Raw genomic sequence first — 13797 nt, forward strand, 5'->3', positions numbered from 1 at the left:
TTGGTGAAATTCCGGTTTTGACCTCCCCCTGAAGTCTGAGCATGAGTTCCACCATGGTGTTTTAACAGACTCTCAATTTTCACCACCTTTGAAATCATTTCTAAGAAAGTGGTGGGATTAGAAGCTTCAACATGAAGGGAGATTTCCTTCTTCACTTTTCTGATACATGTCTATACTGCGTCACTCTCAGGCATAGGATTGCTTCGATATACTGCGAGATCCCTCCATGTACTGGTTCCAATTACCTATCAGTGATAAAAGAAAGTATAATGTCTTTGCTGGTTTGAGGGATGAATACAAAATGTTTGTCACCTCAATAACTGCTAAGCTTTCATTTCCACATTTTCGTAACTACGCCCATTACTAGAACCACATGAGTCCCTCTTCTACAGTCAACCTACACTGAAACACATCTAGAATCAAGATTCTCATGATGTGCCGATCACGGCCAGCAACCCTATAGCATTTAATGGTCGATGAGGTCCACATGGATGGGGTTCTGGAAATAGATGTGGAAGAGCTGGAAGATTGCATCCATTTCCACCTAACCAAGTGTGTTTCCTTCTTTCTACGCCCAATTACCATCCACAAAATGCAAATCCAAGGTATGGCGGGGTGGCACGTCAAATCTATGATGATAGAAATCATGCCATAGTGGCCTGTTGTTATCGCTACAATCAGAAGGGACAAAGTTCAAATAATTACTCGAAATCTCACTTATCAGATTCCATTGTAGAAGAATCGTCCGCAATTTTTTCAGATGAATTGACCATGTTGATCCATGCATAATATCACGAAAAATGGATACAAATTTGTGACTGCTATCAGTATTGAGAAGACAAAGCTGCTGCCCTAAACACTCAATGGAAGTCATGACATTTGTCTTCCCCGAATGAGCAAGCATCGATTCTCAACAGTGGAGCAGCTAAACCATGTTACAGGTGATCTAGCGAATTTCTAACTCTTACCCGATGTTCTGGTGGTGATTCTGTAATAACTGGAGATGGGTCATCACTTCCCATCACACATGTAAGAAAGTCCATGCAAATTGTTCCAAAGGTCCCGTCTATTGAATAATGCGTTTTTAGCCCCTAAAATCAAGTGTACTCTCATTTCTATTTCTTAATCGACTCGAGAAAATGAGTCAAACTTTGTTTTTACACCGACCTCTATTGTATGGGACAATGTTGAGGGATTTGGCAATAACATCTATATGTCTTAAATGATAAATAGATGAAGCTCCCATTGTTAGTCTCTTCATTTCAAATAAGTGAGGATGTCAATATTTGGCATTAACATCGAGCTCACCTCAATCATGAGTGAGTCATTAGGTTTTGTAAAGAGGGTTCAATCCCATCGTTATCTAAGAGTTGGAATCATTAGGTAAACATTCCCAAATCCCCTTTTCCAATTTGAATAAAAAAGCTCCCTCACCTCTTGAATTAATTCATTCTATCTACAGACCTACATCTATCGCTTCTTCTTTCCATAACAAATATTATGTAATATTTTTGGATGACTTTTCATGATATACTTGAATTTATTTAGGATCTAAAAGGGCATGGGAAAAGCCCTAAACAACATAGATGGAAGTAGTAACAAAATATATGGTGACTTATGGTCTGACTGAGAAAATGGCCTTTGATAGAGCGTACAGGACTCATGTAGCCGACCCAAAATAGTTGGGATAAGGCTCGGGTGATGACAATACTTGGATTTACATCCTTAAGGAAAAAACTCAAAATATTTGAAACATTCACAATCTAAAAATTTAGTTGAGAACCATTTGTGTAAACCAATTTTGTTCTTTTGTAGTTACAGCAAAGGTGAATTCTCATCTCATGCATTTAAGAACTACATAAAAAATAAAGGGATAAAGCAACAAATTTTATATCCACAAATTCCACAACAAAATGGTGTGCTAAATGAAAGCACTGCCATATTGGTGGGTTGCTCTTCAACTTCATTAGTATGCGGCGATCACATCAATCTCTGGTTGCACATCTCCACTTCACCCACCCAGCTCTAGTTCTATGTACGACATCTTCCCCAATCTCTTCATTTTTTTGGATTATCAACCCAAGATATCAAAAGTGTGTTTTTTTTGGTATATCCTAATCATCGATCTTAACTACTTACTCATCTCTACTTCTATTATTACTAAATTTGCATCCTATATACTCTGTCTTAGTCCGGCTAATTTTAAAACCTTTAGATTCTAGAGCAACCCTCCAAAATTCTAACTTTATGTTGACACCGTTTTGGATCTCATCGATCAAAACTATGTCATTTCCGAGCAACATGCACCATGGTACCTCATCTTGTAGGTGCCTAGTTCAATCGTCGATAACTACGATAGAGGTATGGGCTCAATGCTAACCCCTAATGTAGACCTATTGTCACTGAAAGCTCACTGGTCTCTTCACTAGTTGTGTGCACACCACTACACTAGTAAATGTTTCATCATAAATATCTCTCACTAAGTCGAAACAGTGTCTCGAGACTCCTTTTTTTTTCCAACACCCACCAAATCAAATCTCAAGGTACTTTATCATAAGCTTTCTCTAGATCAATAAAGACCATGTGAAGGTTTTTTTCCTTCGCTCTAAACTTCTCAATCAGTTGTCTAATTAGGAAAATAGCATCAATTGTTGATCTCCCTGGCATAAAACCGAATTGGTTTTCTGATACACTCCTTTCATGCTTTAGTCGTTGCTCAATCACTCTCTCCAAGAGCTTCATAGTGTGGCTCATAAGTTTGATCCCTCGATAGTTCACAGAATTTTATACGTTTCCTTTATTTTTGTAGATAGGTACCACAGTACTTTTCCTCCCTTCATCTGGCATTTTCTTTGTTCTTAACAACTTGTTGAACAGCTTGGTCAACAAGTCAATGCCAATTTCCCCCATGCACTTCCAAACCTCCATCAGGATACCAGCTGGTCCTAAAGCATTTCCTATCTTCGTCATTTTCAAAGCTTCTTTCACTTCTGATATACTAATCCTACGAATGCATCTATGACCTCCGACCTCATTTATACCAATGGTTCCTTCTACCGCTATGTTCCCATTATGTTCGTCATTTAATAATTTTTAAAATAAATTCTCTACCTTTCATTGACCTCTTCATCTTTCACCAAGACCCTTTGATCCTCACTCTTAATGCATTTAATATGGTCTAGATCCCGACACTTTTTCTCTCTCATTTTTACTAATTTGAAGACATTTTTTCACTTTTTCTTGTTCCCAATTTATTGTATAGATTATCATATGCCTTAAGTTTAGCACTACTTACTATTTGTTCAGCGTTTCTTAGAATTTTTATATTCTTCTAAGTTTTGATCATTTCAATTATACTGCCAAGTTTTATAAAATGTTCGTTTTTAGCTAATGGCCTTCTAAACCTCATCATTCCCCTCATCACTCCACCACCAAGTTTCCTCATAGGTTCCCCAGAAAGACCTTATCCAAAATAGGCAACTATAGTAATAAGCATATAATGTTAGGGACTTTACAATAGTAACGCATGTGTTGGAAGATTATAAAATAATCAAACAAAGGAAAGGTCCTCATACATTTCTTATCTATGACGGTTAAATATGCCTCAATGCCAAAGAATTAGAGATACTCCTTCATGATCATTACTGAAATCAGAATATTTACTGATTTCAAAAAAGGAGGTTGCTTTCAATGAAGAATCATTCCATATCAATGTAAAATAGATTTATGTTCATTATGTGAAGGTCTAGAGAAAGAAAGTGGACCAGATGCCAGCTTTTGTTTGCTTTCATCCGGTTTCCTACTTCTAGATTGATATTTAAACACAAATTAAAGAGGAATGATGCCCGAATTAATTTTGCACAATGGAGCAATGCATACTAGAGACCAGGTTGAAACACTCTTACTGTCAAACAGTATAAGAATATGATAACATCATAATTATGTCGATGAGTGTCTAAAGGGCCTTTCATGCAAAAAGAAGCAAAGAGAAACTATTACAGGGTTACCACTTGGGAAAAGCTCATTTGTGGTACACGAAAGGATATCAACTCTTGTTTCATGGAAGATTCCATGACACATACAACAAATGATAGTTTTCAAAAGGACCATATGAGCATGCCTACATAGCATCAAGAATCCAATTTCTAAATCTCTATCCAGCATATACATTGTCAGTCAGGTGCATGCATCAAGCATTGGTCAAGAAGTCAAGACCTAATTGTAGTATACTCCCACTAAATAACAGCAATATTACAGAAGAAAATAACACATAATGGAGCACCAACATTCACAGAACTTATCAAAATTTACCAGAAAATACACATGGACACATATAGTACATTTATCCATAAGACTATTTAGAAAAAGGGAATAGTCAAGTAGCAGGTCCTCTGTATTTGGTTACTTGGGAGTTCTGTCCCTAGTGCTGGGTTAGAGATCCAATGGTTGGCAGAATGGTGGTTACTCAAATAACCGATAACAAGCAAACCGCTCCTGGTAACCACCTTCGCTACACCCATTAAATGTCTAATCCAATGGATGGGGATGGAACTCCCATACAACCGAATACATGGGACTTCCTATGTGACCATTTCCCTAAAAACAACACACATTACAAGAACAGAGATTGATATTGTCCTTTGGAACAGTACATACCAAAACACATGGCATATCTCGTCGAACCAGCTCAATCACGCGTTTGATGAGAAACTTCCCAAGGTTAATTCCTGATAGACCAGGCTGTTGATTTGAATCATCAACTTGATTAGTGCATTCAACTCCCAAAAAAACTATAGTACTTGAATGACATTTTTCCAAATAATCCCAAAGAAAAAGAGGGACAGTGTGGGTATCACATAATTTTCAAGATAGAAAAACAATCACACACACAAACAAATGAAATGTATAAGCAACCTCAGAATAAGGAGACTACCTCAAGTACATCATGGTCTCTACGTGATTCTCTCTCTCCTTCTCACCTTCTCTCTCTTCTATTTTTTCTTTCTCTAAGCCTATTCCTCTCTATAAATCCCTCATCTTCTTTATTCTTTTTCTCTTCTCTCTAAGCCTATTGCTCTCTCTACACTCCTCATCTTCTTTATTCTTTTTCTTTTTCCATCTTTTCTTTTTCCATGATGCTATATTTTTAACTTCAATGTTTGTGCTTGTCAACACAATGGTTACAATGTTACATCGTACCCTCGAGCCCATATTTTAGGAGTGTGCATGAGTTAGCCCCATTCGTAGCTTCAATGTTAAGCAGTAGAAATCTTTGTAATAGATCCCATGGACCATGGAGATAATGAAAATGCCTAGACTGGGTCTAAGGGGATAATATCCAGGACTGTCTCTAGTTGAATTTGCTACATCCCAAATGAAGCATATTTGATGGGTTTTAAGGAAACTCCTGAGTTACCCCTCCAAGAACCCCATTAATGTAGACGTTTTTTATTTCTGATGCACTCAAAAGTTAGGTGTTTACAAACCCATACTAAGACGTCCATAATAACATGGAAGTATATCCACCCAGACATGTACAACAAAAAAAAACCAAGTAAAAAATCACTGAACACATACCCCAAGCGATCTACTATATTGCATACAGTGGTGAAGATATGATCCATACTAGCAAGAAGAAAAATACTATTTATCTTAAATTTCAACTCCAAGTACCATTCAATTCCATGGGGCGGAACTGCAACGACATTAAAAGTGTATAACGCAATTTTACTTCTATATTCATAGAGAGGTCTGAAATTTTCACCTGGGTTGAAGATATAGAATAAAACAAGGCACATGTAGCATCATTTTCGAGAATAGGAGGCTCATCCCACAAAACCTCCTAACCACAGAGAAAGGTCAATAAATCCAGCTGCAGATAATGATGAATTAGATAACATCTGAAGAACCAAACAACCTGTATTGTATGTGCCACATCCTTCAAGAGAGCAACTTCGATGAAAATCAAAGGTTCACCTGTATAAACATTATTTACATGATTGGAAGCACAAAATTAGCAAATCTAAGAGGAGAATTACTCTAATACCAATGACTATTTTCTAACTATGTCAGATAGTGAACTATCAAAAGAGTTGAATTCAATTTCCAGGAAGCAGTCACTAGAACAACTAGTAAGTATGAACTTATCCATGTGAAGTATGGTCATGCATATTAAGAGAACTGTTTGTTAATAGACTAACTCAAGCATCGATTGAAGTCGTCCAATATGAATGAAAGCCAAATGATTACCAAACAGATTTCAAAATAATCAAACGATTGCATGTACCCAATGTGCTACTCTGCTCATAAAACCCCAATATTCAACCATCACCATCATCATCATCATCCGAGCCTAATCCAAACTATTGGGGGTCAGCTAACAGGTTCAGGATTCATGAAAAGATGTAGCAAAATTTTATACTTGCTGCCCTACCGAACACAACCCTCCTCCTTTATCCAGGCTTGGGACCGGTGTGACCGGCTTGGGACGGCCATAGAGGAGTTGAAACCCCAATATTCAATAATGAACAGAAATTGCAAATATAATGATTCATGAACAAAATTGTAGACATTATTTGGGTTTCAAAGGAATATTGTGTTTGTTTTTTCCTTTTCTTTTTGGCCTTATACACAGACTGAAAAGTTTGAGGATCTAGACCCCTAGGAGAGAAGGGAAGTTGTGGCTGCAATTGGGAAAGAGGGAACGAGAGAGAGAGAGAGAGATGGAGAGAACACAATTCCAGGGCAAAAGAAAGAAAATAGACATAGAGCGGGAAAGAAGACCACTAGCTTGGTAAAAATATCAGCTAGTTGATCTTTAATCCTGGTATACTACTTAGTCCCTCGTAAATTGACAATCAACCTTAATGTGTTTTGTTCTTAAATGGAAGACGGGACTAGTGGCAATGGAGAAAGCAGCTTGGTTGTCACAGTGCATAGATATAAGTGATGTGCTGTGCACTCCCATGCTAATTAGGAGCACTCATAACCATAAGACTTCACATACAGTTGACCTTATGCTACGGCCCTGGAGCACGCAATTATACTCGGGTTTTTGCTTCTCAAGAAACCAAATTTGCCCCTCCACAGTCAATAGCCAGCAGTTGATTGGAAATCAACTACATAATCAGCCCAGTCAAGAGACATATTACATCTAAATAGATGTCCTTACCAAGAATACCTTCAATATAGCTCAAAATATGTGCAACTGAAAAATGTGGTTATGGGGAATTCAAGACTATAAAATCAAAAAAAATTCTTTTTTTTTTTATTATGAATCTGAAATCCACTTACAAGTGCCACCATATGCTGTTGAAAATGAAAAATAAAACCCTAAATACAACCTAGGGTCTCTTCATTCTACTGCCAAATTAAATAAACACAAGCCAAGAACAAAAACTAGTAATTAAGACACAAATATTGTTCCTGAAAATTCATAATAAACACGCAAATATGACTGAAAAACAAAACTAAAGAGCAAAGAAGACTTACTGGATTATTCCCTAAGAATATTTGTGATTATACCCAAGTAAAACTTACAAATAACAGATTTATCCCATTTTCCATAGTTAGTGAGAATACATTGCCCATGAACTTAGTATCACAGCAACATTAGAACCATAGGTTTGGAACTTTAATAAGTAAAAAGGTTATAACTCAGGTTAACAGGAACCCCTCCTGCATGCAGGTGGTCAAAATACAAAAATCACTCTTCTTTTATTTGAATCTCCAGCTCTAGAGCAATGCTTGCCAATTGTTACCCAAACTGACGAGAATGACCCCATTGATAATTGTATTTTCAACACTAACCTCATTCAGTCATGCCCACTGACGTACCGCCATACTCATAAAGCATCCATTTTCCTTGACTTTTTGGTGATTTAATGGTTACTCCATCGAGACTAATAGAAAAGAAACAGATGTTCTATATATATAACTTGAACCTCTTCATATAATGAGGTTTTTGAAAGATGTGGCTATGTGGAATTCAACACTATAGAATAAAAAAAAATTTCTTCGTTTCTTCATTAATGAATTTGAATTCCTCTTACAAGTGCCACAAGACCCTGCCGTAAATGAAAATTAAAACCCTAAATACAATCCAGGACCTTTTTTTGTCAAAATGAATAGACACAAACCAGGAATAAAAACCAATCTTCTACTAACAATTTAAGTACATATGATGTTCATGAAAAATCACAGAAAATATGAAAATATTATTAAAAAATAAAACCAAACAGTCGAGAAGACTTACTCAATAAACAGTGGAACTGCAGTTCCAGAATATGGATTACAGTTCCCCTTTCAAGAGCAAGCCAAGCACATATCACTATAGCGCAATGGGAACTTTATCTATGCACATATACATGTGTCCTTCTATAGAGTTGCTTTCCCGCAGTGTGGCTATTATATGTACATGCCATGTGGAAGTATGTTGAGGATTTAGCCCTTGCTCTCACAGGCCTACACATAAGAGACCACACAACTCTCCTGACCAACAACTATCCTTGGGCATCACTCCGACCTCAAAAAGGTATGACCCTTTATAAACCCTTTTCGGTAGCACCACATGCCCAAGGGTAGGGTTGGGGATGGGTCGGGACCCGGACCCAGACCAGTGCCCAATATTATTTGCAAGACTCATACCGACGGGACCCGACCAATCATTTGTACAAGTTAGTGCATCACATATCAGAGGTTGCTGATGTAGAAGAGCCAAATCCTAAAAAAGCCACAACAGTACGGCCAAGCCAACCATCAAATCCTTTATATGAGGGAGCAAAATAACCATATGGAGTATGAATGACGAACGGAAAAGATAACATGGAATCGTTTGAAGGAGTGATTGAAAAAGATTGAAATTAGGATGACTACAATTGAAATAAACAAAAAGAGTGTGTAAATGATGATGAGGGTAGTTGCTGCATACAATGTGCTCAGTGTGAACTTTAGGGAACTATTGAGAGAGAGAGAGAGAGAGAGAGAGAGAGAGAGGGAGAGAAGATAGGAAGAAATATCTTTGAAGCAAGATATCTCTAAGATCCAGGGTCTTTGTGCAAAGATGGATGGGCTATGGCGATCTGTTGCAACGAAAGGTCACTGAGATCAGTGGCGACGGTTATGGTGATATGTTGCAGCGAAAGCTCTCTCTTCAGCTCACAGTTTTCAAAATTTCCATGTGAATTGAGGGATTTGTTCCAAGTTCCTATTGTTGTGAACAACTATTGGGAGACAGAGAGGAGCACTCGTAGCCACCAGCCACAGAACAATGGGGAAGATGGGCCACGGGTTAAGGTTTTACAGAGAGACCCTAAAAATTGAGTTTTGATTTTGTGGGTTTAAAGAAAGACAGAGGGAGAGAAGAGAGGATCCAATCCCCACCGTTCATCTTCATAAAATTACGGTGGGGATCAGGTTTCTAAAACTCAAAACATTATGTATTAATATATATAACATATGTATATATTTAACCTTTATAAATGTATATTTATAAAGTAATATATAATAAACCTTTATAAATGTACAAATATAAAGTAATATATAATAAACCTTTATAAATGTACATATATAAAGTAATATATAACAAACCTTTATAAATGTACATAAATAAAGTAATATATAATATTTTAAAATACCAGGGGTCGGGTCTTAGTTGGGTCCACCCGTACCCAAACCCGACCCGATTTACTATTCAGGTCCAAAATTTGGATTTGTACCTGACCCGTCAGATACAAACCTTAGACCCATATTCGGACCCATACTGAGTCGGGTCTTGGGGTCTCAAGTTGGGTCCAAGTAAAGTCCAAAACCTACCCAGGGGTAAGACTTTTCGATATGACCAGAGCCATAAACTGCCTAACCCGTTGTCACACCCCAAGAATTTACAATACTGTTATTCCTGATATGTGACAGACAAAACATATATACATCTATTGATAGGATAAATTTACAGTGGCGAATTCTTACAAGGTAACAAAAGAAAGTTAAGCTAGCACAACAACAATATCTTCCAGAGTTGATCCCAACGAGCACTCAAAATGAAACCGCAGTTATCCTGAAAAATGTTTACCATAGTTTGATGAGTTTGGCTACTCAGTAAGTGATCATCATAATCCTAAAAATAATCATGGTTGAAAGGTATCAATATTTTCAAAAAGGAGATCTATTAACAGGAATGCATTAACAGTTTCACTTTCAAACAAATGCATAATTAAGTATAATCCGAATAATTGAAATGCATATCACATTTTAACATCAATGCATAATTCAAAAGATTTCCCAAAATACCCTACTGGCATCCCAAATAGGTCACCTATATGCCCCATCAGCATCCTGATGGGTCCACTTAATCCCTATCGGCGTCCCAGATAGGTCCACTTAATCCCTACAGGTCCACTTATAGCTCACCGGCGTACCGGATGAGTCCACTTAATCCTTACCGGCATCCCGAATAGGTCCACTTATACCTCACCGGCGAACCGGGTGAGTCCACTTCCATACTTAAAGTATTTTTAAATCTCTTTAAACATTCGAAAGCAGCAATATCATGTACTCAACATATCACTGAAATCATTAATATGAATTTCACTGAAACCATTAATAACAGTCACTTTCAATAACATTTCAAAAATAACCAATCAAATATTTTGGGCTCAAATTTAGAAACGTAGCATATCGTAAACACATTCTAGCATAATTGCCAAGTTAATATGTATAGAAAAACTCTTATAGAAATTCAAGAAAACAGAATTACCACAATTTATGGGATGTCAATTCACAAATAAACATTTCACAACAATGCTGTAATCATATGCAAAAATATCAATTTTTAAATAATAAGGCAGTCATTTGCACATGAATTTTACAATGTCTAAATATTCAAAAACAGTAGAAAGAAATATCACAATTTTACTAAAAGCAGAAATATCACATTTATTTCTAATAATTTTACAGTATCTAAAATTTTCTAACAATAGACAAGAAAAATAAATAAGTTTATTTCTAATAATTTACAGCATTTAAAATTTCTAACATAGATAAAATATCACAATTTTTATTAAAAAGGTTATGTTTTAAAATAATGAGGTCGCGTGCGCATAAAATTTATCGCGCCTAAAATTCATGATAATAAGCAGAAATAATTATTTCATTTCATTTTTAAAAAGAATGGATTATTTTTCAAGATAATGAAGTCACTTACACACAAAACTTATAAAATAAAGATCCTGGACGGAAATATCACTATTTATTAAAAACAGGCTATTTTTTAGGAAGATGATGTCACTTACCTAAAATATTTGAGAGGGAACTTCGATAAAATTCTGCTAGAGAGAGAAGAGCGGTGAAAGCACCATGGGTAAAATCCTGGGAGGAAGTAAACCTTTGGATTTGAACAAAAAAAATAAAAATGGCTTGGGTTGAGGCACACGAGGTTTTCAACTGTCTATCACATATGGGAGATAGTTAAATTGTCTCAATAAATCTTGAACACATAGAGGATTAAAATGGGAGAGAGAGAGTACGATACCCGAAAGGCTTTTCAGTGACACTCTTTAGACCAAAGGACAACTTCTTTTATAAAGCATACATGGCTTAACACACATGATGTGTCAATAGAGGGTTAACTGCAATATATGGTACTGCCACCACACAATATTACAATTAAGCAGCATCTTATGGAGGCACATTAGCTTCACTTACGCTGGCACGAAGAAAAGTTTTGGATGCTAGCATACAATTATGATAACAGAGCTGATGGACCAAAGGTCCACCTTAAAGAAATGGACTAGCATAAAAAAAAAAAACTATTTGAAAAATAGTAACTTTGAATTATTAATCAAATATCCAAGAAGCCTGGGTCCATCTTTAAATTGAGGGGTAATTTTGCGTAAGAGAAAGATGGTCCTCGTGGTGCATTTTGTCACCATGAATTATCGTTCTAAATATTTCATTATGTATTTTATTTTATTTTATTTATTTATTTATTTTTATTGTATTTATTCTATTAACACTATTATTATTATTATTATTATTATTTTTGAAATTTCAGGATTATTACATTCTTCCCCCCTTAAAGAAATTTAGTCCTCTAAATTTGTGTACCTGATTACTGAAAAAGATAGGGATATTTTTCTCTGATATCGTCTTCTCGTTCCCAAGTCGACTCCTCTCTTGAATGGTACTTCCATAATACACAGACCAAAGGAATCTCCTTGTGTTAATCCAGTATCAAAATTGGCTGCTCAATGAAGGATAGGTCCTTTCTGATCGGTAAAGGTTCATATTTCAAGATATGGGATGGGTCGGGCTGATATTTTCGCAGTGAAGATACATGGAAGACATTATGGACGTTTGCCAATTCGGGTGGCAAGGCAAGTCTATAAGCGACACCTTTGATTCTTTCCAAGATTTCAAATGGTTCGATGCAACGTGAGCTCAGCTTTCCTTTCTTGTCGAATCTCATAATGCCCTTTTATTGGTGAGATTTTTAGAAAAACTCGATCACCTTCCTCAAATTCAAGATCTTTCCGTCGATTATCGGCATAACTCTTTTGCCGACTCTGAGCTGTCCTGAGCCTTTCTCGAATTAATGTTATCTTATCTGTGGTTACCTGGACAATTTCTGGCCCCAAAAGTTTTCTTTCACCAACCTCATCCCAACAGATGGGTGACCTGCATTTCCTTCCATACAGAGCTTTATATGGTGCCATCTGAATACTGGCTTGGAAGCTATTATTATAAGCAAACTCAATTAAGGGTAAATGGTCATCCCAGCTTCCTGTAAAGTTGATGACATAGGCCCTCAGCATATCTTCCAATGTTTGTATGATCCTCTCCGTTTGTCCATCAGTTTGGGGGTGAAAGGCAGTGCTAAAGGTGAGTCTCGTCCCCATTGCTGACTGTAGCCTAGCCCAAAATTTAGAAGTAAACCGTGTATCCCTGTCTAATACAATACTGACTGGAACTCCATGCAACCGCACTATTTCTTTAATGTACAACTGGGCCAGTCGATCCAAAGTGTACGTCGTGCGAATCGACAGAAAGTGGGCAGCTTTGGTCAGCCGGTCCACAATGACCCAAATGCTATCATGTCCTGAATTTGTTCTAGGTAAGCCAAAGACAAAATCCATAGAGATGTGCTCCCACTTCCATTCTGGCACGGGTAAAGGCTGCAACAACCCAGCGGGCCTTTGATGTTCAGCTTTTACTTGCTGGCATGTTAGGCACTTAGACACAAATAGTGCTACCTCTTTTTTCATATTATTCCACCAAAAGGTTTTTTTCAAGTCCTGATACATTTTAATACTTCCGGGATGTATCGTATAACGAGAATGATGTGCTTCTTCGAAGATAGCTTTCTTCACATTCCCATCAATCGGAACACAAACCCAACCTTTGAATCTTAGCAAATCCTCACTACATATAGAGAATTCATCTCTTTTTCCTTGCTTCACTTTTTCTATAATTGTTATAAACTGAGGGTCTTTCTTTTGTGCCGATCGGATCTGTTGGATTAATTGGGGTTCTGCCTTAATATTGGCAATCATACTTACCACACTATTAATGGACGGAGTCGGATGCCAATCCACTATTTCCTCTAACAATCGCATTTCTTGGATCATTAGATGAGCTAAGACTCCTGTAGATTTTCTACTTAGAGCGTCAGCCACAACTTTAGCTTTTCCTGAATGATAATGGATTGTACAATCATAATCTTTTAAGAAATCCATCCATCTTATCTGTCGCATATTTAAATCCTTCTGAGAGAAGAGGTATTTCAAGCTCGTATGATCCGTG

The 13797-nt window shown here is 36.8% G+C and overlaps 1 protein-coding gene across 5 annotated transcripts in view; it reads right to left on the reverse strand.

Annotated features, from left to right (window-relative positions):
* Positions 1-13797, reverse strand: part of LOC18434990 (malonyl-CoA decarboxylase family protein) — a 76173-nt gene that overhangs the window by 34743 nt on the left and 27633 nt on the right. For all 5 annotated transcript variants that reach the window (XM_020667718.2, XM_006845047.4, XM_088868720.1 and 2 more), the window contains exons 8-10: positions 5918-5976; positions 5765-5842; positions 4657-4740 (exon numbers count right to left, since the gene is read on the reverse strand). In XM_020667718.2, the coding sequence (XP_020523377.1) occupies positions 4657-4740; positions 5765-5842; positions 5918-5976 (221 nt within the window). The remainder of the gene's footprint in view (positions 1-4656; positions 4741-5764; positions 5843-5917; positions 5977-13797) is intronic.

This window comes from Amborella trichopoda, chromosome 6, assembly GCF_054954075.1.
Source record: "Amborella trichopoda isolate Santa Cruz 75 chromosome 6, AtrichopodaSantaCruz75HAP2 v2.0, whole genome shotgun sequence".
Lineage (NCBI taxonomy): Eukaryota > Viridiplantae > Streptophyta > Magnoliopsida > Amborellales > Amborellaceae > Amborella > Amborella trichopoda.